Source organism: Lithobates pipiens, unplaced genomic scaffold (assembly GCF_037356315.1).
Source record: "Lithobates pipiens isolate NorthernLeopardFrog02 unplaced genomic scaffold, aLitPip1_a1.2 Scaffold_8, whole genome shotgun sequence".
NCBI lineage: Eukaryota > Metazoa > Chordata > Amphibia > Anura > Ranidae > Lithobates > Lithobates pipiens.
Window position 1 is genome coordinate 111,432,950 of NW_027507903.1, and position 27,105 is coordinate 111,460,054.

The following is a 27,105-nucleotide window of genomic DNA, read 5'->3' on the forward strand; positions in this document are numbered from 1 at the left end:
GTCCTTATAAGAACTTTTGTGGACCAAGCAGGTTGTGTGTTAGTGATTAGCAGACTGTACGTCAGTCCCTATACCAATGAAGGACTGCTGCAGTATAGGGCAGCGGTCAGCAGTAGTGCACGGCAACCCTATGTATTGTGGACCGATAGCGGTCCTTACAGAACAGCAGACTGTACTGCACTCAGGCCTATGTACCGTAGCACCCTATACCAAGTTACCAGTCCTTATAAAAACTTTTGTGGACCAAGCAGGTTGTGTGTTAGTGTTTAGCAGACTGTGCGTCAGTCCCTATACCGCTGAAGGACTGCTGCAGTATAGGGCAGCGGTCAGCAGTAGTGCACGGCAACCCTATGTATTGTGGACCGATAGCGGTCCTTACAGAACAGCAGACTGTAACGCACTCAGGCCTATGTACCGTAGCACCCTATACCAAGTTACCAGTCCTTATAAGAACTTTTGTGGACCAAGCAGGTTGTGTGTTAGTGATTAGCAGACTGTACGTCAGTCCCTATACCAATGAAGGACTGCTGCAGTATAGGGCAGCGGTCAGCAGTAGTGCACGGCAACCCTATGTATTGTGGACCGATAGCGGTCCTTACAGAACAGCAGACTGTAACGCACTCAGGCCTATGTACCGTAGCACCCTATACCAAGTTACCAGTCCTTATAAGAACTTTTGTGGACCAAGCAGGTTGTGTGTTAGTGATTAGCAGACTGTACGTCAGTCCCTATACCAATGAAGGACTGCTGCAGTATAGGGCAGCGGTCAGCAGTAGTGCACGGCAACCCTATGTATTGTGGACCGATAGCGGTCCTTACAGAACAGCAGACTGTAACGCACTCAGGCCTATGTACCGTAGCACCCTATACCAAGTTACCAGTCCTTATAAGAACTTTTGTGGACCAAGCAGGTTGTGTGTTAGTGATTAGCAGACTGTACGTCAGTCCCTATACCAATGAAGGACTGCTGCAGTATAGGGCAGCGGTCAGCAGTAGTGCACGGCAACCCTATGTATTGTGGACCGATAGCGGTCCTTACAGAACAGCAGACTGTACTGCACTCAGGCCTATGTACCGTAGCACCCTATACCAAGTTACCAGTCCTTATAAAAACTTTTGTGGACCAAGCAGGTTGTGTGTTAGTGTTTAGCAGACTGTGCGTCAGTCCCTATACCGCTGAAGGACTGCTGCAGTATAGGGCAGCGGTCAGCAGTAGTGCACGGCAACCCTATGTATTGTGGACCGATAGCGGTCCTTACAGAACAGCAGACTGTAACGCACTCAGGCCTATGTACCGTAGCACCCTATACCAAGTTACCAGTCCTTATAAGAACTTTTGTGGACCAAGCAGGTTGTGTGTTAGTGATTAGCAGACTGTACGTCAGTCCCTATACCAATGAAGGACTGCTGCAGTATAGGGCAGCGGTCAGCAGTAGTGCACGGCAACCCTATGTATTGTGGACCGATAGCGGTCCTTACAGAACAGCAGACTGTACTGCACTCAGGCCTATGTACCGTAGCACCCTATACCAAGTTACCAGTCCTTATAAGAACTTTTGTGGACCAAGCAGGTTGTGTGTTAGTGATTAGCAGACTGTGCGTCAGTCCCTATACCGCTGAAGGACTGCTGCAGTATAGGGCAGCGGTCAGCAGTAGTGCACGGCAACCCTATGTATTGTGGACCGATAGCGGTCCTTACAGAACAGCAGACTGTAACGCACTCAGGCCTATGTACCGTAGCACCCTATACCAAGTTACCAGTCCTTATAAGAACTTTTGTGGACCAAGCAGGTTGTGTGTTAGTGATTAGCAGACTGTACGTCAGTCCCTATACCAATGAAGGACTGCTGCAGTATAGGGCAGCGGTCAGCAGTAGTGCACGGCAACCCTATGTATTGTGGACCGATAGCGGTCCTTACAGAACAGCAGACTGTAACGCACTCAGGCCTATGTACCGTAGCACCCTATACCAAGTTACCAGTCCTTATAAGAACTTTTGTGGACCAAGCAGGTTGTGTGTTAGTGATTAGCAGACTGTACGTCAGTCCCTATACCAATGAAGGACTGCTGCAGTATAGGGCAGCGGTCAGCAGTAGTGCACGGCAACCCTATGTATTGTGGACCGATAGCGGTCCTTACAGAACAGCAGACTGTACTGCACTCAGGCCTATGTACCGTAGCACCCTATACCAAGTTACCAGTCCTTATAAAAACTTTTGTGGACCAAGCAGGTTGTGTGTTAGTGTTTAGCAGACTGTGCGTCAGTCCCTATACCGCTGAAGGACTGCTGCAGTATAGGGCAGCGGTCAGCAGTAGTGCACGGCAACCCTATGTATTGTGGACCGATAGCGGTCCTTACAGAACAGCAGACTGTAACGCACTCAGGCCTATGTACCGTAGCACCCTATACCAAGTTACCAGTCCTTATAAGAACTTTTGTGGACCAAGCAGGTTGTGTGTTAGTGATTAGCAGACTGTACGTCAGTCCCTATACCAATGAAGGACTGCTGCAGTATAGGGCAGCGGTCAGCAGTAGTGCACGGCAACCCTATGTATTGTGGACCGATAGCGGTCCTTACAGAACAGCAGACTGTACTGCACTCAGGCCTATGTACCGTAGCACCCTATACCAAGTTACCAGTCCTTATAAGAACTTTTGTGGACCAAGCAGGTTGTGTGTTAGTGATTAGCAGACTGTACGTCAGTCCCTATACCAATGAAGGACTGCTGCAGTATAGGGCAGCGGTCAGCAGTAGTGCACGGCAACCCTATGTATTGTGGACCGATAGCGGTCCTTACAGAACAGCAGACTGTACTGCACTCAGGCCTATGTACCGTAGCACCCTATACCAAGTTACCAGTCCTTATAAGAACTTTTGTGGACCAAGCAGGTTGTGTATTAGTGTTTAGCAGACTGTGCGTCAGTCCCTATACCGCTGAAGGACTGCTGCAGTATAGGGCAGCGGTCAGCAGTAGTGCACGGCAACCCTATGTATTGTGGACCGATAGCGGTCCTTACAGAACAGCAGACTGTACCGCACCCAAGCCTATGTACCGTAGCACCCTAGACAGACCAAGTTACCAGTCCTGATAAAGAGCTTTGTGGAACAAGTGAGTTGTGAATGATTAGCAGACTGCAGCAGAAGGGCAGCAGTCAAGTATAATATTCTTTCTATATTTGGAAGAAAGAATATTATACGTGTACAAGCCTATTACCGTACCACTGATACCAGTCCTGAAAAGAACCTTTGTGGAACTAATAGTAACAGCAAGTCTTTAAAATTATCCTCACTGCCTGACACACTGCTTCCTGCCTGTCCCTATACAAATTGGCAAAAAAGAGTAGGCTGGAACGATTAGCTGGAACAGCTCTTTTGTGGACCTGATAGTAACAGCTAATGATGATGATGATGATGATGATGAAGAAAGACTAATCTGGCTGAGCTGTCCCTAAAATAGCAGCATACAGCGCTCTGTCCCTTTATCTAAACTGACAAAAGAAACTCAGGCTGCTGACCTAACACCTATACCAGTCCTGAAAAGAACTTTTGTGTACCAAATAGCTAGCGTTTTCTCTGTCCCTACTCCACACAGGATCCTTTCCCTACAGTGACAGAAGAAAGAATGTAAAATGGCCACCGGATCGGGTGTATTTATAGGTTAGGGGGAATGTCCAAGTGTCCATGAGCTGTCATGTCTCAATTGGTTGTCCTGTAACACATGATAAACGTGTCACGAAAGGTTAAAGTTCTTGTATACATTAAACACGTAAGTCCGCCGGGGCGAACGACGGAAAAAGGCGTTCGAACCCGCGGACGGCGAAAGTCGGAAATTCGCCGCGAAACGACCGCCGGGCGAACCGTTCGGCCATCACTATTAATAAGTATTAAAATAAATATAGAGAAGTTAATAAAGTTTACTATGTACAGGTGTAGTGTGCTTCCATCCTGCCTGATGACATACAGACGTGGTTTGAATCTGTATGATCAGACTGTATTGTATGTCATTACTCCTACATAGTTTAGGCTTAAAATTGTTCGATGTATTTTTTTGTAGCTGTGAGTAAAATGAAATGTGGTGTTTTTCTGGAGGCATGCTAACAAACACCATACAGTTAAACTCTAAAAAAAGGCTGCATTACAAATTATAGTGTAAGAAATGTAGCAAAATGTAAAAGTGGTATATTTTTAGATAGCTGAATAATTTTCAAAGCGTAATAGGCAAAATGCTAGTCAATAAAGATATTTTTTCTCTTTACAGGGGTAGATTTATCCAAACAAGTCGACAAAGAAGTTGTCTTTTAATGCAAGGTTGATAGAAGTGTACTAGGGAGTATTTATGTCAATTTAAACCTCAGCTTAAGACAAAAGGTGGAGGGGTTGAAGGGTTAGAATTTCTGTTAAGTTTTTATATCCCTGTCCATTTGTTCCCATTGTGGAGATTTTCTCTTTCTTCTTCACCGAGTAATTAGTGTCAGATATAGCACAGAAATCTCTCTCTGATGAGTACAGAAATGGCAACAAAATCCAATAAACTATTATTTTAAAGAGTGGCTAAAGGTTAGAATTTATTGCTCTTTGTGTATTTCCATCTTAGTGACATCTGCAACTTCTCCTTACTTGTCCTGATGTCACTGAGACAGAAATTTCCCGAATGAGAAGGCACCTGGTAAGAAATAATAAAAACTAAAATGTTTTGCTTGAGTTATAACTTTTTATTTAGTTTTGGATAGAGTGGAGAGGGATTAGAACACCTGGCAGTTTTTATTGCTGCCCGTGTCCACATTACGGAGATTCACCCTCTATTTGTCCTGTTTACCATTAACGTGAAAAAAAAAATCACAAATTTTGTTTATCCCTAGAAAAGTAATAGAGGGGAAAACCTTCAATGGGGACATCTGTAGTTCTGGTGACCTATGGGAGCAAGAGATTGCCTTAATTTGAAGAGATTTCCTCTCACTTCCTGTTTATAACCCTCCCCTACTCATCCAAAATGAAAAAAAAAAAGTTTTGCATATAGCTCTCTTTTAACTACTACCCACTAAGCCAATGTACATATACTGCTGGGAGCTCTCTCCTTCTGAATGGACGTTCCCAAAGGTGTTCTATCGGGTTGATGTCAGGACTCTGTGCAGACCAGTCAAGTTCCGCCACCCCAAACTCGCTCATCCATGTCTCTATTGAGCTTGCTTTGTGCACTGGTCCAAATCATTTGGTGGTGGGGGGATTATGATATGGGGTTGTTTTCCAGGCGTTAGGCTTGGCCCCTTAGATTCACTGAAGGGAACTCTTAAGGCATCAGTATACCAAGACATTTTGGATGATTTGGGGATGGCCCCTTCTGTTCCAACATGTCTGCGCACCAGTGCACAAGCATGGTCCATAAAGACACGGATGAGCGAGTTTGAGGTGGGGAAACTTGACTGGTTGAATCTGGTATAGCTGCAATGGGTAGGCCAACTCAATATTGAACCCTATGCACTAAGACTGGGATGCCATTAAAGTTCATGTGTGTGTAAAGGCAGCTGTCCCAATACTTTTGGTAATATAGTGTATATTTGATTTTATGCTGATTGTTAAAGATAGAGCTGAGGGCTCTGGAGATGAGAGTTAAAACACACCATTAAGTGATAATTTGTGTTGGCCTTCATCTCAAACTGACAAATAAGAACCCCTTAACACCAGAAGTAAAATGTTGGTATGCTGTGCATTATCATGCATTATCATGCTTTGTGTAAAGACAGGCCATTCATTTTGAATGGGCTGACAGCACACCACAACATACCTAAAACTGGGACCACATCAGAACTTTTTTTGTTATAATGCAGTGTGATGCACAGATGGGTTTTATCTGTGTGTGGTGGTGTGGTGCTCTGTGTTTGGCAAGGTTATTTGGGGTGCCGTTCAAAATGGATGGCACTGAAAATCTCTGCATTGCCGATTGCACATCACTGTGTGCTCATTATGCAGCTCAAACCTGCAACACAAATGTGTAAAGCTGCCTTTACTCCTGTATGGCTGTTTTATCACAGGATCAATTTATAGTAAATAATATAATTGCAACAGTATGTATTCTGCAACATATTACCTGCATGCCAGTGTTTGTGATCAGGCGTGGCTTCTCATCATTTACAGCTTTCACGGTCACATTGATAGTTATTGACTGGCTCTGGCGATTTACATCTGCAGCATTGACTATAACGGTGAAGTTGTCATTCTTGGTTTCACTGCCATTGTGCTCATACAGCACTTGTCCTTGATTTAACTAGGAAAAAATATGTATGGTCATTTATGCGCATATTTCAAAAGCATACAAAGACAAGGCTTTTTATTTTGCATCTTCCGCCAATATGTTAAACTGAAACCACACTTTTGCTAAGCAAACCCCAATGTTCTCCAGGTAACATATATTTTGCAAACATTGTAGCAAATGCCATTACAAACTTTTACTCGTTTAGTGCAAAACTGACACATGCATTATTATCGCATCCTCCTTCCTGGGTCCTAGTCTGCTATTACATGATCACTCCCAGTTTTGCAGCAAGGTAAGAACTGCTGGCAAAAGCAGGAAGCCAATGAGCTGAGCAGTAAATGACACCATCATACACCATCAGCTTTTCTAGAACCTTGATATAAAACCGGTCATTTCTATGAAGCCCGTTCACATCTATGAACTGCAATGCAGGAACATTTAAAAAAAAAAATACAACATGCAGAATTTTTTGGAGCAGTAATCTGTGTTTTTAGACTTTGTATGCTAAAAAAAAAAAATACATCTGCACCATGGAAAGTATATAACAATGTTTCCTTCCCATTTTATATTACGTTTATTAAGCTATTAATACTTCCAAAATAGCTTTCAAAATGTGTAAAAAGCTCACTTTAATGCCAATAATCATATGTAACTCTCATGCTTTAAAGTGTATCTGTAGCCACCTTATTTATTTTTGGTTTTTAAGTAGTGATTAAGGATTTAGAACCTCCATCAGGTTTTTATTGCTGTGTAAGCAGGAGTTAGTACCCCTTTTAGGGAAACCCTTCTGTGGGTGGAGCTAGCATGTTTCTTTGTAATCTGGAGCTGGAAGAACTTTAGGATAGAGGTTGATGAGAAAAGGTAGCCCACAAAATACTACCATGTGAGGTTACAGCCCAAGTGAAGTATGCTATTAGGGGTAGGCCCAGTAGGTAACTGGAAATGTGGATCGACATCCCTGCTTTTAAGCTGAGTTTAGGCTGTACAGTATTGCTGATGTCGGGTGAAAGAGGCATATTTGTGTATTTAAAGTGACTGTGCACTCTATTCATGTTGACATTAAAACTTTGAAATGGCTGATTATGTGAACAATTGTTATTTTCTTAAGGAGGGCCTCAGACCAGGAGCATGTGAGTACCGGTAACTAAGATGGTGCAGTTCCTCCATGCTATAGGTATATGTTAATCTATCTCATGCCTGTTGCAGGAGGACAGTGGGAATGGGCCCTTGGCCAGCATAACCATTGCCGAAGGTGAATCAAGCCCCTGCTAACAGCTGTCTCCCCACTAGGAGGATTTACCCTCCTGAGTTCTGGTGACCAATGACCATTGTCACCGAGACAGAAAGTGATGTGAAATACAACATTTTAAATTACATAAAGATTGAAAATTACATAAAGAATTTACAAAAAAAACAAGAGGCAAGGTGAAACTTTACAACAGCTGCTCCAGTGAAGGTATGGCTCCCTACTTTGGAGAGATTTTCTCTTACTTCCTATTGTGTCTCTGGCACTACAATAAAGGAGGTTTAACTATTCCCTACTTTTCAAAAACAAACAAACAAACAAGCATAAAATATTGCTGAAAGTGGTTGTAAACCCTTACAACACACTTTGACCTACAGGTAAGCCTAGATTAAGGCTTACCTTTAGGTCCAAGAAATATCTCCTAAACCTCCACGGTTTAGGAGATATTTTCCGAAAGACAGGCACCGCTGTCTACGGCGCATGCGCCATAGACAGCGGCTCGCAGCCGCACTGAGCGCGGCATCGTCAACGGCGAATATGCCGCACGTGGAGGCTCCCGTGCGCATGCGCGGGAGTGGCGTCATCGCTGCTTCGCCAAATGACAGCGGCGGAGCAGCAAGACCCACCGAGAAGATGGATGCGCTGGACTACAGGGGACAGCGGTGACTTCGCTGGCTCCTGTGTCAGGTAAGTGACACATAATGGACTACTATGCGATGCATAGTAGTCCATTATGCTTTACCTTTGCAGGGAATGAAAGAGGAAGTAAACTCATCAGGGTTTACTTCCTCTTGAATGCTTATTGATTTAAATATTTATTTAAAACTCACCTCATTCCAGCTAAAGCTTCTTAGATCTCTTCCCTGTGTGTCAGTAAGACGTCCATTTATTGGTTCATCCAGCACTAGAAGTTCAAGGTGGAGACTGAGATAGTAATCACTGTGAATCAGTAGTAGGCTGCTAGGGAGAACTGTTTTCCCACCCTCCTCGACCGTCATATCATTGGCTTCCACTGGTATATAGATAGGCAGAATTTCTAGAAGGACGACGATCTCTTGAGTTGTGTCTCCTGCAGAAACCTCTAGTATCATGCGGTCAGGAAGCATTTCTGAGGCTGAATGTAAATACAGGATCTTTCCGTTGTTAATGTCCTCCTGGGTGAAAGTCTGTACAGAGTCCAAACTTGGTGACCCATCAGAAGACAGCTCCCCATTGCTAGAGACCAAATATCCAAAAGATGGGGGATCTGTCAGACTATATGCAATCTTGTGTGGGAATATGCCTTCTGCAGAGACCTGAAAATTACAGAGTCATTTACAATTGTGAGTTTAGTCACTGACATAAAATCATTTTAATTCCACATAAAAATTGTAATTACAGTAGTAGGCAGTGTTCACATATGACAATGGAGGGCATGGAGATTTAAGCCAGTAGGTCTATGCGGCTATATGCTTAGGATCATTGTAGCCATAATAGTGAAGCTATTGCAACAATACTTGAAACTACACTAATCTATGTGAATCAAAGTGTGGTAAAGGCACCAACAGGGAAGCTTCTAATCTCAGAATCTCAGAACCTGGAGTTCTTTTTGGGCAGACAAAATTCCATCCAGAAGGGAATTTTACTTTAAATGCAATAATATTGACTACTATACAAACGTACAGGATGAAATCTTGAGAAAAAATAATAACAAGATTATACAAGAAGCAATGTATAATATGACAGTTTTTTTTCCAAAGTAAGACTTTTTTTATCCTAGTGGGTGCCCACGTAGATATTAACTGAGAATAATTTGTTCCCCTTATGTGCACAAAGCTTTAATAATATTCAAGCAATGAGCCCCAACGTAATGTCGGAGTAGAATAAAGAGAAGATGTGGTGAAAGAAAGACAGATGTTAGATCTATTCTTTACATCCCAGGCCACTTGTATGGGAGTTCACTGGAAAAAAGATAGGGTATCTTAAATAGTAATCTAACTTTCACCTATAGAAAAAAGTAATATTTGTGTGGATAATTTTACTGAAATTAGTTAGGTGTACCAAAAATATTTTAAGACCATATGTAAGAGGAGCTTTTGAGGGCTTTAGGTAGAAAATGTTTTGTGTCTGGTTTTAGCAATTTTGTAACTTGGAAGATACTATATTTATGTTTCCAAATTAGCAAGAGATACAGTGCCTTGAAAAAGTATTCACACCCCTTTAAATTTTCCACATTTTGTCATGTTACAGCTAAAAACGTAAAAGTATTTCATTGAGATTTTATGTGATAGACCAACACAAAGTGGCACATAATTGTGAAGTGGAAGAAAAATGATAAATGGTTTTCGATTTATTTTTTTACAAATAAATATCTGAAAAGTGTGGCGTGCATTTGTATTCAGCCCCCATTAGTCCATTACCCCTAACTAAAATTTAGTGGAGCCAATTGCCTTCAGAAGTCACCTAATTAGTAAATAGAGTCCACCTGTGTGTAATTTAATCTCAGTATAAATATAGCTGTTCTGTGAAGCCCTCAGAGGTTTGTTAGAGAACCTTAGTGAACAAACAGCATTATGAAGGCCAAGGAACACACTGGACAGGTCAGGGATAAAATTGTGGAGAAGTTTAAAGCAGAGTTCGGTTATAATAAAAAAAAATCCCAAGCTTTGAACATCTCACGAGTACTGTTCAATCCATCTTCTGAAAATAGAAAGAGTATGGCATAACTGCAAACCTACCAAGACATGGCTATCCACCTAAACTGACAGGCCGGGCAAGGAGAGCATTAATAAGAGTAGCAGCCAAGAGGCCCATTGTAACTCTGGAGGAGCTGCAGAGATCCACAGCTCAGGAGGGAGAATCTGTCCACAGAAAAACTATTAGTTGTGCACTCCACTAATCTGGCCTTTATGGAAGAGTGGCAAGAAGAAAGCCATTGTTGAAAAAAAGCCATAAGAAGTCCCATTTGCAGTTTTCTAGAACCATGTGGGGGACACAGCAAACATGTTCTCTGGTCAGATGAGACCAAAATTTAACGTTTTGGCCTAAAAGCAAAATACAGCCAGAGCTACAATGAAATGGTTTAGGTCAAAGCATATTCATATGTTAGAATGACCCAGTCAAAATCCAGACCTAAACCCAATTAAGAATCTGTGCCAAGAAGGCAATTAATCTAATCCAGGCGGCAACAACACGGAAGACCCCAATGTTGCTTCTTTCGACAGATGCCGAAAAGGCATTCGATCGAGTGGGCTGGCCTTTCCTATATGAAACATTGAGGTGCTTGGGAATGAGGGAGCGGATGATGAGCTGGATCTCCGCCATTTACTCATGCCCTTCTGCCCAGGTGAAGGTCAATGGTTACTTCTCCCCAGCGTTCGAAATTTCAAACGGAACAAGCCAGGGGTGCCCCCTGTCACCTTTGATCTTTGTCCTCACTTTAGAACCCTTCTTACACATGGTCAGAAACAATCCGGATATAGTGGGCCTTGATCTAGACTCCTCACTCTCCCCAAAGGTTGCAGCCTTCGCAGATGACCTCCTCTTCTTTTTGACGAAACCCCTGGTGTCCATCCCAAATCTGCTCAAAGAATTAAAGACATTTGGAAAGTTGTCACAATACCACATTACCTACCAGAAATCGGAGGCGCTCAATGTCAATTTGCCTGCCTCTTTAAGCTCCCTGCTCAGGCTGGATTTTCCCTTTAAATGGGCTACCTCTCATTTAAAATACCTGGGGATCCAGTTACCGGCCAAGATAGAAGAGATCTTCCAATTAAACTTCCCTCCTCTCTTGAATGTGATTAAGAGAGACCTGAAAGATTGGCAACACAGCCTTTTTACTTGGTTCGGACGCTGTGCCATAGTGAAAATTAACACTCTACCTCGACTCCTGTACAATTTTCAAGCACTCCCGATACATATACCTACCACCTTCTTGAAAGCGATTAATAGGGTGATAACCCACTTCGTCTGGGCCGGTAAACCCCCACGGCTGGCCCAAAAAATACTTCGACTTCCAAAACTTAAGGGAGGTATTGCCCTCCCAGACGCCCTTCTTTACTATGCGGCATGCCACCTCACTCGCATACTTGATTGGAGCAAACATGAAAAACTGAAACAGTGGGTGCAAATTGAGAATTCACTGATGGGGATGCAGCTGGCTGGGCTTCCGTGGTGCCAGCAACCCTTGCCAAAGGGGATAACATTACATCCTACAGTGGGAGCGACAATACAGACAGCATGGAAGGCCTTCCGTGATATGGCTCTGGTACCACTCCCATCCCCACTCACCCCAGTAGTGGGCAACCCGGCTTTTGCCCCGGGATTGAGAGATCCTAGATTTTTGGCCTTGATCCTAACTGAGAGATCACAGGTCAGACATTTCCTTCTCAATGGGCAATGGAAGAATAGGCAACAAATAATGGAAGATCCGGCATTGCATAATCTGTCCTTCTGGCAGAAAATCCAATTGTCCCATTACATCAAATCCTTACCCCCACCGGATGCATTTCGAAGACCACTGACACCCCTCAGGCGATCTGTCAGGACCGATCCCCAATGAGACATGCAATCTCTCTAATGTACAAGCTGCTGGTTGCTCTGCAATAGATGGGAAAGAGAGCTGGGACTGACATTTACGGAGGTCGAGCGGATCATCCTCTTTTCCCATAAGACTTCAACAAATACAAGACACCAAGAAGCGGGATATAAGGTGTTGTCCCGTTGGTACCACACGCCGATAAAACTTCACAAGATGTTCCCACAGACCACCGACCTGTGTTGGAGATGCGGGGAGGAAGTCGGCTCTCTCCTTCATGTATTCTGGTCATGTCGGTTCCAGTGGCCCTTCTGGACGGAGGTGCATCGTATTCTACAGAAGTTCACGGATCGAGTGATCCCGGACTATCCTGAGTTCTTCCTCCTGCACCACCATACAATCCCCACAAAAAACTACAGGAAATCTATCCTTCCGATTTTGCTCACAGTGGCTAAAAGCTGTATCCCTCTGTTTTGGAAACTGACCCAGCCACACAGAGTGGCTGTATGGCTGAAAAGAGTAATAGACATAAATGCAATGGAGGACTTGGTGGCCACGGAAAAAGGTTTGCATGAGAAATTCTCCAAAAAATTGTATTTCTGGCATGAGTTTATTTACTCGGTGGAGTTCAGACAACTGGTTAACAGACCCCCTTGATGAGGGGGAGCTGACAGGACCTCTACTAGGTATGGCCGCGACTGACCGGGGGTATCAGCCCCTCTTACATTACCCCCCTTCCCGGTGTTTACATCCGTATATATTTGGAGGCTATATATATAGATCACGCATACATTATTACTATTATGTCGTTTCCCCCCCACCTTTTTTTCCTTTTTCTTTCTTCCTCTGTACAACCCCCCTGCCCTTTTATCTCCACCCTCCCTTCCCCCCTTCCTCTCCACAACACTTTCTCTATGTTTCCATCAGATCCGATGCCAGTTCATCGGATACTGACCTTAAAGAATTGGTGGAATAATACACCAATCTTTTTTTTTTTTCTCTTATCTTCTATGAAAAAGGCGTCTGCAAAGGAAAATCGTAGGGGCTTTGCGGAGTGCAGAGGTTTCCTACTTTTGGGGTTCTTACCTTGCTTCTAAATGTTTAAGGAACCTCACATAAAGTGGTTTAATGTCTGCATAGAGAATAGATATAGAGCTGTAAAGCATGTAAATCCATTGTATTTTTCTCTGATGTGATGTCTGTATTTCTGCATGTTGTGCCCTGTTAAATAAAGAATTTATAAAAAGAATCTGTGCCAAGACTTAAAAAAATGCTGTTCACAGAGGCTCTCCATCCAATTTGACAGCGCTTGAGCTATTTTGCAAAGAAGAATGGGCAAAAATTTCACTCACTAGATGTGCAAAGTTGATAGAGACATCCCCAAAAATACTTGCAGCTGTAATTGCAGCGAAAAGTTGTTTCTGCAAAGTATTGACTCAGGGGGCTGAATACAAATACACGACACACTTTTCGTATATTTTTTTGTAAACAATTTGGAAAATCATGAATTTTCCTGCCACTTCACAATTATGTGCCACTTTGAGGGTTATTTACAAAAGGCAAATCTACTTTGAACTGCAAAGTTGCTCTAAATCTAATGCCGCGTACACACAACCGAACTTTCCGGCAGACTAGGTCCGACGGTCTTCCCGACAGACTTTCAGCGGAGTGCTGACGGACTTTCCGAACTAACGGACTTGGCCACACATGAATGGACTTAGTCCGTTCAAAAGTCCATTAATTTTGAACGTGATGACCTAAACGGGACTAAACAAGGAAGTTCAATAGCCAGTAGCCAAAAGCTTCCCTTGCGTCGTATTTGGTCCGTTGGACCAGCACACAGACGAACGGTTTCCTGATTTTTAGTCTGTCGGAATTGAGTCCATCAGATAGATTTGAAACATGTTCTATTTCTAGGTCCGTTAGATTTTTATTTATTTTTTTAAACGATCGGACTAGCCTACACATGATCAGATTGTCCGGACGGACTAATACCTTCGGACATAGTCTGCCGGAAAGTCCAGTTGTGTGTACGCAGCATAAGGGTTAGATCTGAAATGAGTGGAAGCTCTGCTGATTTTATCATGTGCAAGTTAAAATACTGTTTTTTTATTTTCCTTGCATGTCCCCCTCGGATCTACAGTGACTTTACTTCCATGTGCACTTTTAAGTGCACTTGCAGTGCAAAGTGGATTTTCCTTTAGTAAATAACCCCTTTTGTGTTGGTCTATCACATAAAATCCCAATAAAATACATTTACGTTTTTGGTTTTAACATGACAAAATGTGGAAAAATTTCAAGGGATATGAATACTTTTTCAAGGCACTGTATACAGTAGAAAGACAGAATTTACACTTTATGAAAAAAAGTATTATTTTTCATAGTAGGGTATTGATGAAAATTAATCTTTCAATTAATTACATATATAACTATATAAATGTTTTTTGAATGGAGAAAGACCATATGACCTATAGAATGGGCCATTAACAATTTAGCTTCAGGTTTGCTGCTTTATATGTGCTATAACCTAATTGTCAGCACTGAGAATAAATATACAGTTAAAAAAAATGAAGAAAACTATTTTCAAAACTCACCATGAGATACTCCTTACTAATCTTTGCAGATTCCCCCTGAAAGACATACACCTTCTCATTATGGTTCACATTCAGAGTCACGGGTAGAGAATCGGTGAGCACTTGCACCTTGATGTCACCCACAGCCACCACCTGATTAGCTTCAACAGAAATCCGGAAATGATCCCTGTTACTTCCTTCTTTACTGTGTTGATAAACTACATGTCCTTCTGCTAGTTCTAGTTGTGAAAAAGAATCTGTGGGTTGCCCCTGTTTTAAAACTTCTCCCCATCTTGGTTTAGTGCTGATATAGTATTTAATTTCATCTTCTGTACGTAAATCTAAGTTTGTCTCCAGTTTAAGATTTGTGGCAGACAATGTCTCTTTGCCACCAGGAAGCACATTTAGAGTGGTGATATTAGAAATATGAATGTAAGGTTCAGATGCTTGGACTTCCAAAATAGTGGTAAGATGATGAAGCCCGTCAGACAATCTCAACTGTATAGAACCCTGGTCTGGTCCACTATGAATAAACAGAATTCTGTGTTTTCGGAGGTCCTCCTGGGTGAATCTGACAACAACAAGTGATGGGTTATCCACAAAAACAATTCTTCCAAAGGGAACTCCATATCGAACTAGCACTATTTGTGAATCTGTTGATCCTGAGTCTGGATCTAAAAATGCAATATCATTTGTAGTTAGCAATTTCTGCCCATCACGGACTACAGTGAAAACTTTTTGCACTATTTGATAAGGTGGGTTGTCATTTACAGGTTGAATTGAGACCCGAAAGACACCTCTCATCACTTCCTGGTCTTCAAACTCTTCTTCTCCACTTGTATCAGAGGCACTACCATCTTGCTGCCGTGAGGCTACAAATGGTATATCATCTTCAGTAGTTTCAGAACCATCATGCTTGTAAAAAATTAAACCACCAAGAATGTCATCATTGGTAAATTCTGTTATTCCTTCTTCTAGAAGATTGCCAGACTGTGAACTTGCCTTCCTTATTAGTGTTCCATGTTGAGGCCCATCAATTACTTCATAAAAAAAATCAACATTACTGCCACTTTTTAGAAAAAGGTGATCTGAGGTTATTGCCTCCTCCCCTCCTTCCAGCACATGTAATATTTGATTAATAAGCTGCGGGGCATCTGGATCTGCACCAATCAGAATCTTGTATGTGTACACTGGAGAAGCCTTGCCATTAAATAAGATTTGGAACTGAAACTGGTCTTCAGTATCTTTTGTGTTACGTACTGTAGCTGTGTAACTGATGTGCCCATTCATTAGGTCTTCCTGGGAAAATCGTGACCCTTCAATAAGACGCCTACCATCAAACTGTAGATTACCCTTCTTAGGAGATTGAATAATTAAATAAGTGAATAATGCCAGTTCATGATCTTGCATCGTTGTGTCAACCTGTAAGTTCTTATCTGAGAGATTCATCTCACGTGTTTTTCCAAGCTTTAAAGGGATCATCCTCATCATTTGAATACCGGTCCGCTTTACCTTGACCTGCAATGTCTGATTACCCATTTCTTGTGTTCCCAATTTGAACAGAATTTTCAGATCTTCACTCATTTCATTCCCCCTAATATTTGAAATTGTACTGAGGTACCTCACTCTTGATTTATCTAAGTCACTCTGCTTAAAAGTGTCTGTGGCTTTCCATTCCTCCCCAGCCACCAGTATCTGTATAACTCCTAACCTGGGGTTCTCAATTAAGTTATACATGGCTTCCATTCCCAGTTTATCTAAATTTGTTAATATAGGAAGATTGGAGGGAGTGATCAGTGCAGATGATCCCTCTGATACCACCACTGCTTTTGATGTCATGTTCTTTTGTGGCTCCAACACTATAAAGCTTGCATATGCCAAAGAGCTTCTTGTTGTTCCATCAGTAGCCTGTAGTGTTAGCTGTGCCTGCTGTCCAGACTTATGGATAAATACCACTTGGCCTTCTTCTAAGTCCTTGCAAGAAAATTCTTGAATAGCTTTTCCAGGCTTGTTTTGAAATTCAACATGTCCTTCTTTTGAACTCCCCATAATATAAACAGTGAGCAGATCACATGGTGTATCAGGGTCATTGATCTTGATGATATCCCCTGTTAGCAACTTTCTGCCTCTTTTTAAAATTCCTAATATATTACCTTTAGGAAATTCAATAGATGGTATAGCTGTTGAAGGGGATATGTTTATTGTAAGATTGTAACGCTGAGCCTTCCTCAAGCATTCTGGAATGTTTACACTACTAGCCAACGAAACCTCCAAAATCAGGTGGTCTTCGAGTGACTCAAGTGTTCCATCGTGAACATATTTTACCCTATGATTGGCAACATCTAATAGTGTAAATTTGCGCCTAGATTCAGCACCAGGTATGTCAAGTACCAAATGTCCTTTTTGAGTGTCATTTATAATACTGAAAAGAAACTGAGACTGGCGAATACCGGATTTTCTTAGGTCAATTGTGGGGTGGAAATGTCTCCATTCCAGAATGGAAAATCCCCCTCTTGTCACTAACAATGGCTTTGGGTTAAGAAGTGAAATCAGTTTAGTACTACTGGGTTCCATCTTGCAAATATCAAAAATATTGCTAATAACTGTGGGCACTGCAGTGGTGGCAGGGGAAGAAGATGAAGTAATGACCTCTTCATAGTCAACATAGTCATCATACTCATCACAACCATCTGTAATATCTCTGCTACCCAAAGCATCACCAAGCCCTTTCTTCATGGAATTTATCTTCAAATCTGAGACACAGCCAGAGAAAGATCTGTATTCCATATCATCTATGAAGAGTCGACCAAGAGGACCTTCCCGTATTTTAGCCAATGAGATCTCATCTATGCCCCCAAGGTAAAGATTGCCATGCAACTCTAACATTTGACCAAGGTTATCAAGAGAGACCTGGGAGGAGGTTGTATCCACAATGAGCTGAATTTTAGATTTGTCTATGAAAACTTGGACATCATGTGGTTGGCTGTCACTTACATAAACCATATTTTGGATTTTCACTGCAGATCGTCCTGTATATAGTGTACCCTGTAAGTGACCACCAGCAATTTCAAAGTATAAATAGGATTTTTGTGGTCCAGACTGGTAGATTAGTGGGGCACGCCCTGGTCTCGATGTTTCCAAAGTAAGACGAATTGATCCTTGTGATTTCATATCCCAATTAGGGAATATGATGTATGAACGTGGCCCAAAAAATCCAAAGGATTCGGCTGAGTTAGAAAGAGAATTGGTTTGGCAATCTTCCCATTGTCCATTGAGCTCTGCTTGAGGGTTGGAACCAGAAAGCAAGTCAATGTTGTCAAATCTGGCTTCCAAGATGCATCCATGAAAAGTAGGAATGTCCTGCAAATGATGTGGAATGATTCTTGTACCAGTTCCACCTAGAAAGATGCCATGGTCAAGATTCAACTTTATTGAGGACCAAGGAAGATCCATGATGCTGGTAAAGTTGTTTAGTGTTAAAGACATCTGGGACTCTGAAATAATCAAATTTAATTGGTATGTCTCCTTGCTTTTTAACGCCATCCATGTTGGGGAATACAGAATGGATTCTCCTTCACCTCTTTCCAAGCGAGCCTGTGGGGAAATATAAAAGATGTTGCAAACATTTAAGTATGTATGTAATTTGCACAGATATTTTTTAATTGACTAGGAATACAAAATAATGTGTGACCAGATCCTACTCGCAACCTTTGACTAACCCTAGTATCACACTAACAGGATCAGGCAGCTTTGTCATACAAGGACTGACAAAGACTAGGAGCAGCAAAAGGCTGATAAAGACTGAATGGGGAGGCAGAGGTAAGGATCCTCTGCCTCCCCCATCCATGTCCTTCTTCTGTACCCCCTTCTGAGCTTTGACCTCCGCACCTCCTCAGCTCTCACCTGCAAAAATAACTCAGCAGCTGGCCCCTGTCTAGGACCTATAGCAGTCACGTATTAAGGGCTGAGGTATTTTCCCACAAAGTGCACTAAGTGCACATTAATTTGCAGCTCTGCCACCCCCTTAGTCGCCAGCCAGATTAGAAAAGCTACAGCAGTATCCAGCACCAGGCTGCATCACAGCTAATTACTAGGCACCACCCCCGTTTCCCATAAACACACTACTCCCGAGAACTCTTGTCCTGCCCTTAGTGCAGGGACAGAGAGGGGTAGCTCTAAGTAGCTCTTAGTTACATTTTTGGCTGTTTTTTTTTTTGAACCAGCCGTTGTCTCTCAACATTCAGCCCGTATACGTGCATGCTGGAAAACCAGAAGCCAACTGACTCCCGATCTTGATCTCCGCCAATCGCAGAGAGAGCTGATCGGAGTGTTCTGGTGAGGGGGCTGTCCTGTCAGAACACAACAGCTCAGCGGGGGGACATCGTTGAACTAACCTTGCATGGTTAGTACAGCGACTCTGACCGGAGCTGTGAGCTGTCAACTGCTAGTGTGCACTCGGCTTTAGACATGTTTGCATTTGTTTTATTCCAAAGCACAAGTTGCAAGTGAGATCATACTGGCAGTCAATAAAGATAGATAGAACCAGCTAGCATGGTAGCCTGTCTTACAATTTGACTGTACAATCTTTGTACAATTTCCTGTAGACTCGAGAAACCTATGTAATATGAGGACCTACCTAAATTTTCCAATCCATTTGTATCCAATCAGATCTAAGATAGGAGGATCTAAATCAGATTGTACACAAATTGTAAGCCCTTGTACACATGGTCGGACATTCCGACGGAAAATGTCTGATCGGACCGCGTTGTTGGATAATCCGATTGTGTGTGGGCTTCATCGGATTGTTTCCGTCGGAATATCTGACGGACAAAGTTTTAAAGCTGGGCTATAAAACTTTCCGACAACATGATCTGATCGGACTTTGTCCGATTATGTGTAGAAAATTCCAACCGGACAAAGTGCCACGCACGCTCAGATCAAATTCCTTGACCAAAGCTATTGGCTACTAGCCTGAACGTAGCCCCGTCGTAACGAAATAACGTTAACACGCTACGTACGATCGGATTTTCCGACAACTTTGTCTGACCGTGTGTATGCAACACAAGTTTCGGACAAAATCCGTCGGACAAATTCCGACGGATTTTGTTGTCGGAATGTCCGACCGTGTGTACAAGGGCTAACATGTGTGGTGAGCTCTACCTGTAACATTATTCCTATGATATGGGTAATGATGTTGCAATAGTCATCTTATAATTCTCTTTTAGAGATGGGTACAAATGTATATTTTCATACTTGCACCCCTTCTTTGTAAAACCCCTGGGACTGGCAGAATGCAGTGTATAGGAATTAACCATTGTGTTCAGAATTTAGAACAGCTGGGTCGGTGTCTGCGCTGTGTGCTTTCTAAATCTGTGTGAGGACTGAGGAGTTGTATATTGTGTGTGTATGAGTATGCATGGACAGATGGGGGCAGCTAAGGATAATTTCTAGGTCCCTCAGCAAGACATCTGGTCTTAATTAAAATTATAAGAACAAACTGGTTTATAACAGTAGTTTATATTTGCAAGTATTTGTCCCAGCTTCCATGCAAAGCTCTGATTATATAAGAGTTTGTAAATGTATACGTCTGTATTTTCAGCTAAGAAATCACATTAATGTATGAGGTGTATTTGTCATCTGGAAATGTGCATATCTGTGTCTGTCTATTTACATTTTTATCTTTCTTTTCTTTGTTGTGTCTGTTATTTGCATTACAGTCCCTTTTGTCAGAACTCTCCTTCTTGGCTTGGTGCATGAATTGTGTTATGTGGAGGTGGCTAGTATGCAATTGCTAACAGGGATATGGAGCTTTTGATAGACGAGACAACTTACCAAAAAACAAAAAACAAAACAAAAAAACAACGCTCAATATAGCCACTTGTTTTTCTGTGTTGAAGGGTGCCATACGTAGAAAGGAGCCAACAATCGCAGCTTTTGTGTATGCTTAGCCTACTGTTGATACGTGAATTCTTTTTTTTAAATCCCTGAATTGTTTTTTTTTTATTTGCTAAATATACACAAATCTGGAGGCTGTAAGTGTTGACCTGGTTATTGTTTTAGCACTGCTCCTATATGATTATAGAGGCACAGAAATCTGTATACGGTAGAATTTGTAGTATCCCATGCTCTCCAAAAGATGGTTTAAACCAACCATTTGGAGTATCCCTTTTATGCCCCATACACATGGCCAGACATTCCGACGACAAAATCTTTTTTTTTCGACAGATCTTGGCCGAAACTTGTGTTGCATACACACGGTCGCACAAAGTTGTCGTTCTGAATGAGGTGACGTCAAACATACGTCGGGACTATAAACAGGCCAGTAGCCAATAGCTTTCGTCTCTTAGTTTATTCTGAGCATGCGTGGCACTTTGTCCATCGGAATTGTCTACACACGATTGGAATTTAGGCGATCGGATTTTGTTGTCGGAAAATTTTAGATCCTGCTCTCAAACTTTGTGCATCAGAAAAAACGACGGAAAAAGTCAGTGGAGCCCACACATGGTCAGATTTTCCGACAACATGATCCAATCGCACATTTTCCGTCTGAAAATCTGACTGTGTGTATGGGGCATTACTTTTAATTGTGAGACCTTAAGCAACCTAAAGGGACTCTGTAACGAGAGCTTATGGAGGAAAAAGTGATATAGGAGCTTCAACCAGAAGGAGAACCAGACCAAAGTCACTAAGTAGTGACAATCTGTTTCACTGGCCTAATTCTAGGCAACCCAATTGCTTTGTTAACAGTACGGTTAAGATTTCTCTGGCATCTGCTTCCCTGAGTCTACTTAAATATTTGCAATTATTACTGAACCCTGATGAAGGGAAAGTGTGTTTTGCGCCCCCTCCCTGCAAAACGCATTGTCTGTCTTGTGAATATTTAAAGCTGTTTTGCACTCCTTTATGAATTTGGTTTGGTGCCCCTTCTTTTGCTTTAAAGTGTAACTAAAGACAAAACTTTTTTTGTGGTTTGGATAAAGTGGAGAGGGGTAAGAATACCTGTCAGTTTTTCTACTGCCCCGTTATGGAGTTTCGCCAAAACAGTAATAGATAGGAAATATTCTAGTGGGGACATTAGCTCTGGTGACCCTGGTGAAAACTAGGGATTCCCTCACTCTGGAAAGATTTCTTATCACTTCTGGCTATAAAATAGAAAACAAGATCTACCCGGTGAGACACAGATGGCAAAAAAAAAACCTACAGGGGTTATAACCTTACTCTATCCAATATGTAGTTTAGGTTCTGAGCGATGTTCCTTGGTGCCCATTAGAGGGCAGCCCTGGTTGCACTTGAGCTGCTTATCAAAAGTCAGTAGCTTTTCAAACGATTGCTGTCCTTCCATTTACTACTTTGTATCAATAATTTTTAAAGTCCGCAAATCTTGGATGTAGCCCCTTGAACCTCCTCTACAGGAGACACACGCACCTGGGAGGCAATGTGGAGTTGTCTGTCTTCTTATGCGATGGAGGATTTCCCATCCTGCATTAATCAGCCACCACTGAGACTGCACATATGTATATCAGTGCCTACAACTTCTTTTCCCTGTTTACACCACCCACAATACTATATTGACAGCTGTGTTAAGCTAAGCAGCCGGTGTTCTGGCAGATAGTGTCCTGCCATCATATAGTGTCTGCCCCGTACTGCGCATGCTTCGGAAGCTTCGGAAAATTTCTGAAGATGAACGGCGCCTGCGCCGTGAGTGGAGGTGGTAGCCCCACCATCCAAGCAGACATAGGGTTGTGAAAATTAGAGGGCCCCTCGCGGGCGAGCTTCGCTCGCCACGCTTCGGGCTCGGCCTCACTGCGCTCGGCTCTTTTATATTCCTACTCTATGTCCACTTGGATGGTGGGGATAAAACCTGCACTCATGGCGCAGGTGCCGTTCATCCTCAGCTATTTCCGGAATCAGTGTGTGCTGTGTACTGCGCATGCGCAGTACACAGCGGACACTATCCGATGGGGGACTATATATGATAGGACACCGGCAATCGTGCTTTCTTTCACCTGTGTAGCTTGTCTGTGTCTGTAGAAGGGCAGTAATGCCTTTGGCCCATCACTAGTTTATTTATTATAGTGTAGCACTCCCTCCCACAGGAGCAAGCAGTTTAAGGTCTCTAGGGTCTTTTCCCGTAGTTGCACCCACAGCAAGGCACACAGTCACAATCACTCCTTTAGCTCAATGAACAGTCTTGGGGCATGCTTTTCTGATGCTTTATTGCAGAACTTTAACTTGGATAGGAGCAGGGTAAACTGTGGGATACTCCAGTAACTTTAACAACACCTTGAGGACACTAATCTTTCTACTATTAATGTGAGCAGAGTCCTTCCACAAGCATTTAGTGGACTGAGCTATACTAGGACACCAGACACAATGTCCCTTTTAAGCAATGCTGACGTTAGCACCCACCACCTCTCCAGTGAAACCAGACCAGATCCCCAGATGAAAGACACTCAGTCAGCTCCAGCAACCTTTAGCAAAGTTAGCTGGAACCTCGATGAACAGCAGACAGATGGCAAGTATGCCTGGGAAGGCAGCAGCCCTCTAGGCTGGGATCTCCTTCTCTTGGACAAGAACCCCTCTGCCCCACATCACAGAATATTTCTAAACCTTCACAGCCTCCATCTGTGCACCTCTCCCCAGGGATTGTCCAGGACTGTGTAAATAATTAGCTTCTGATTTAACTCTCCAAGCCCACTGTCTTCCAGAACCTTTCCAGACAGACAGAGGGAAGCAGTCGACCCTGCCGCCAGTGAAACATAGGACAGACTAAAACAATCACATGCAGCTCGACCTACTACAGTGAGACAGCAACTAAAGTTCCCTAACCTATAACCTATCTAGGAGGGTGCTACACATACAGTATATCCAATATCTAATATAGACAGACTTGTGATCAGACTTTAGCTCCTGAATACATCACTTTGGGGATTACACATGCTCCCTCTTCTCCTCCTCATAAGCCCTTTTCTCTTTATTATCTCCACTCTACTCACTGCTACAAAGATAGGTCATGTTGTTAGTTTCTAACATGTGCACTGCAAAATCTCACACTGGGAATTTCTATAAGCAATAGAGAGGTTCTTGAGGTTCTTCATTCATTTATGCTTAGAGCCGAATACATACTCACCTGGTTCAATGTTCTACTCCCTCACTGTCCGGATAAAACAACCAAGACTGGCATGTGACATTCTGCAGGGTTTTTAAATATATCAGTGATAACAACTTCTTAGTGTATTATTGACAAGTAATGTCATAAGAATAAAAACTAAACAGGAATATGCAACTTTCTTACTAGTGTACTTTGGCTAAATGGTCGATGATATCCTGATATAAAAGGGAAAAAAAGCTATCTATCTGTTATAAACTATATTACCAAATGTATTGCGATGCCTACCTTTACAACACGGACATGAACTTTAATGGCATCCCAGTCTTAGTTTGTAGGGTTCAATGTTGAGTTGGCCTACCCTTCTGCCCACCCTTTGCAGCTATCATAGCTTCAACTCTTCTGGAATGGCTGTACACAAGGTTTAGGAGTGTGTCTATGGGAATGTTTGACCATTTGAGAAGTCAGGCACTGATGTGGACAGGAAGGCCTGGCTTGCAGCGTCCGCTCTAGTTCATCCCAAAGGTGTTCTATTGGGTTGAGGTCAGGACTCAGGCAGGCCAGTCAAATTCCTTCACCCCAAACTCTCTCAACTCATTTGATGGAGGGGGGATTATTATGTGGGATTGTCTTTCGGTGGTTGGGCTTGGCCCCTTAACTCCAATGAAGGGAACTTTCAAGGTGTCAGAAAAACAAGACATTAAGGACAATTTCATGCTCCCAACTTTGCGGGAACAGTTTGGGGATAGCCCCATCCTGTTCCAACATGGCTGCTCACCAGTGCAAAAACAAGGTCCATAAAGACATAAATGAGTGAGTTTGAGGTGGATAAACTTGACTGGCCTCCACCTCAACCCGATAGAACACCTTCGGGATGAATTAGAGCAGAGACTGTAAGCCAGGCCTTTTCATCCAACCTCAGTGCCTGACCTCACAAATGCACTTGTGGAAGAATGGTCAAACATTCCCAGACTCCTAAACCTTGTGGACAGCCACAGCTATAACAAGAGTTGAAGCTGTTATAGCTGCAAAGGGTGGGTCAACGCAATATGGAACTCTACGAGAAAATGCTTAGCCAGCAACCTTGAGCGAAAAGTTAGTGCCACATCCAATATTGGGTCAGAAAAAGGAAATCCCCTGGGTGGTGGACTTTTAAGGCACAATAGGGTTTCTAAAAAGGCTGGTCCTTAAGTGGTTAAAGAGGTGGTAAACTGCATCCTTTTAAAAAACAAAAAACATGTAAAACCCTGCAAAGCAATGGCATAATGTGCTTTGCATCGCATACTAACACATTATGAATTGCTTACCTTAGAATGAAGCCCTAAAGCGGTGCACTGTCACCACTGACAGGACTTCCATCTTCACCCAGTCTTTCTTCTGGGATCGCATGCTCTGGCCCAGCCGTGATAATGCAGTGTGAAAATCTCCTAAACAGTGCAAGTTTAGGAGATATTCACTGTACCCACAGGTAAGCCTTATTATAAGCCTGTAGGTGCAAGTGAAAAAAAAAAGACTTTACTACCACTTTAATGAAAACTAGACTATAGGGTCATTAAGTAGTGGATGTGTATGGATTATTTTTGAAGAATAAGGATATTGTTTAGTGCCACTTTAAATGCAAATGTTGCGCCTGTTTGCAGTCTGTTTTTGGGAAGGGCCTCTCTGCACATGTTTTATGTGACATTTTAGTTGCTATGTTTGCTGTCGTAGAAATCTGCATGTAAAGTACATCAATTCAAAGAATTCAAAGTGTCTTAATTACAAAATGATGTGTGTTCAACAACCATTGTCATGTGTCTTATATAAGTAATGAATAGAATACCACCGTGACTGCATTTTTTTAATTTTGAGATTAATTCCTTACTATACTGATTTCTGTATGTACACGCACGTATACCATGTCATTGTTTGCTTAGTTTGATTTCCAACACCCTTCACAGAAATGCAGTCAGAGAACAAATGTAGATAATTTAGCACAGTGCAAACAAAGTACCTTGAAGTCTGTAAAACACACATTATGAAATGTATGTGAAGGAAAGGCTTAGAAATCCTGTAATATCTGATACACCGTGAGTATTGCTGTAGCACACTCCTAGCTGTCAGCCTGGTTATATAGAATTTTTTTTTACTACGCACATGAAGCAAAAGTTTGTGTTGAAAGCTTGAATCACTTTTATTATTCTTGCATACTTATAGTGTCTCTATAGTTATACTCTATTATTATGGTTTCTTTTAGGGTTATTTATCCTATCATATATCAGTTCCAGGAGAGTTTAGCCTTACCCTCAGCGTCCCATTGGCGAGTTCTAGTAGCAGATATTGGCTTGTTCCAGTTGCAAGGAAGAGGAGACCAGAATTCTGAGAGGAGACAAAAGTCACAAGAAGGTTGGCATCCACTGTTCTCCCGATGTTAGGGTCTCTCATGCTGTGCTGTCCTGTAGAGGCGAAGGAAAGTGCAGAAAATTGTGAGTGCACACCCCCACAACAAACATAGGATATTAAGCTGTCTTTAAAGTGTAGCTATGGTAAAAATGTAAAACCATATACCGTATTTATTAGCGTATAATACGCACCTTAATTTTAAGAGAGACGTAAAAACGTAAATTTAAAATAAAGAACATTGAAGCAAAATAACGGTCATTGCCCATTATTACGGTCTGATCAGTGCCCATCTGCAGCCTTGCCATTGCCCATTATTGCAGCCTGATCAGTGCCCATCTGCAGCCTCTCCATTGCCCATCAATGGAGCCTAATTAGTGCCCATCTGCAGCCTCTCCATTGCCCATCAATGCAGCCTGATTAGTGCCCATCTGCAGCCTCACCAGTGCTCTTCTGCAGCCTCGCCATTGCCAGATTAAACAGGATCTCCTGTTTACTAGGGCGTTCAGTCACACACAGTCCCGCCTCCTTCAGGGCTCATATGATAGACAGAACACTTGTCCAATAATGGGATGTGGGACGTCTATCCTATGAGCCCAGCTATGTGTAATCCGGCGGCGCTTGCCACTGCCCCCGAGGCAGCCAGGTAAATATTGGCGTATAACACGCACCTATGATTTGCCTTCTATTTTCAGGGGGAAAAAGTGTCTGTTATATGCTGATAAATAGAGTATTTATATATGTATAAATATAGTATTCAGATATGAATAGAAGGCATAACATACAGTAGTACAATTTAAGAATAATCATATAGAATCATATAGAATACATTTTAAGGTATAAACTGTCAGACAACAGTTACCCTCCGCCAGGAGCCGGGGGTCAACAAAATCCAATCACCGGCTTCTGTCAGAGGGACATCGGTCCCTCACTTAGAAAGCTGCGGCTGTGCCCACCAGTTTCACCTGCCAGTACCACCTACCAGTATCCACCAGTGCCATCTACCAGTGCCCACAGTGCCACCCAT

At 42.5% G+C, this 27,105-nt stretch overlaps 1 protein-coding gene across 1 annotated transcript in view; it reads right to left on the minus strand.

Annotated features, from left to right (window-relative positions):
• The window catches only part of CSPG4 (chondroitin sulfate proteoglycan 4), a 164,081-nt gene that overhangs the window by 73,663 nt on the left and 63,313 nt on the right, over positions 1–27,105 (minus strand). The window contains exons 2-5 of the mRNA XM_077469889.1: positions 25,983–26,134; positions 14,612–18,184; positions 8,329–8,793; positions 6,088–6,264 (exon numbers count right to left, since the gene is read on the minus strand). Coding sequence (XP_077326015.1) covers positions 6,088–6,264; positions 8,329–8,793; positions 14,612–18,184; positions 25,983–26,134 — 4,367 coding nt within the window. The remainder of the gene's footprint in view (positions 1–6,087; positions 6,265–8,328; positions 8,794–14,611; positions 18,185–25,982; positions 26,135–27,105) is intronic.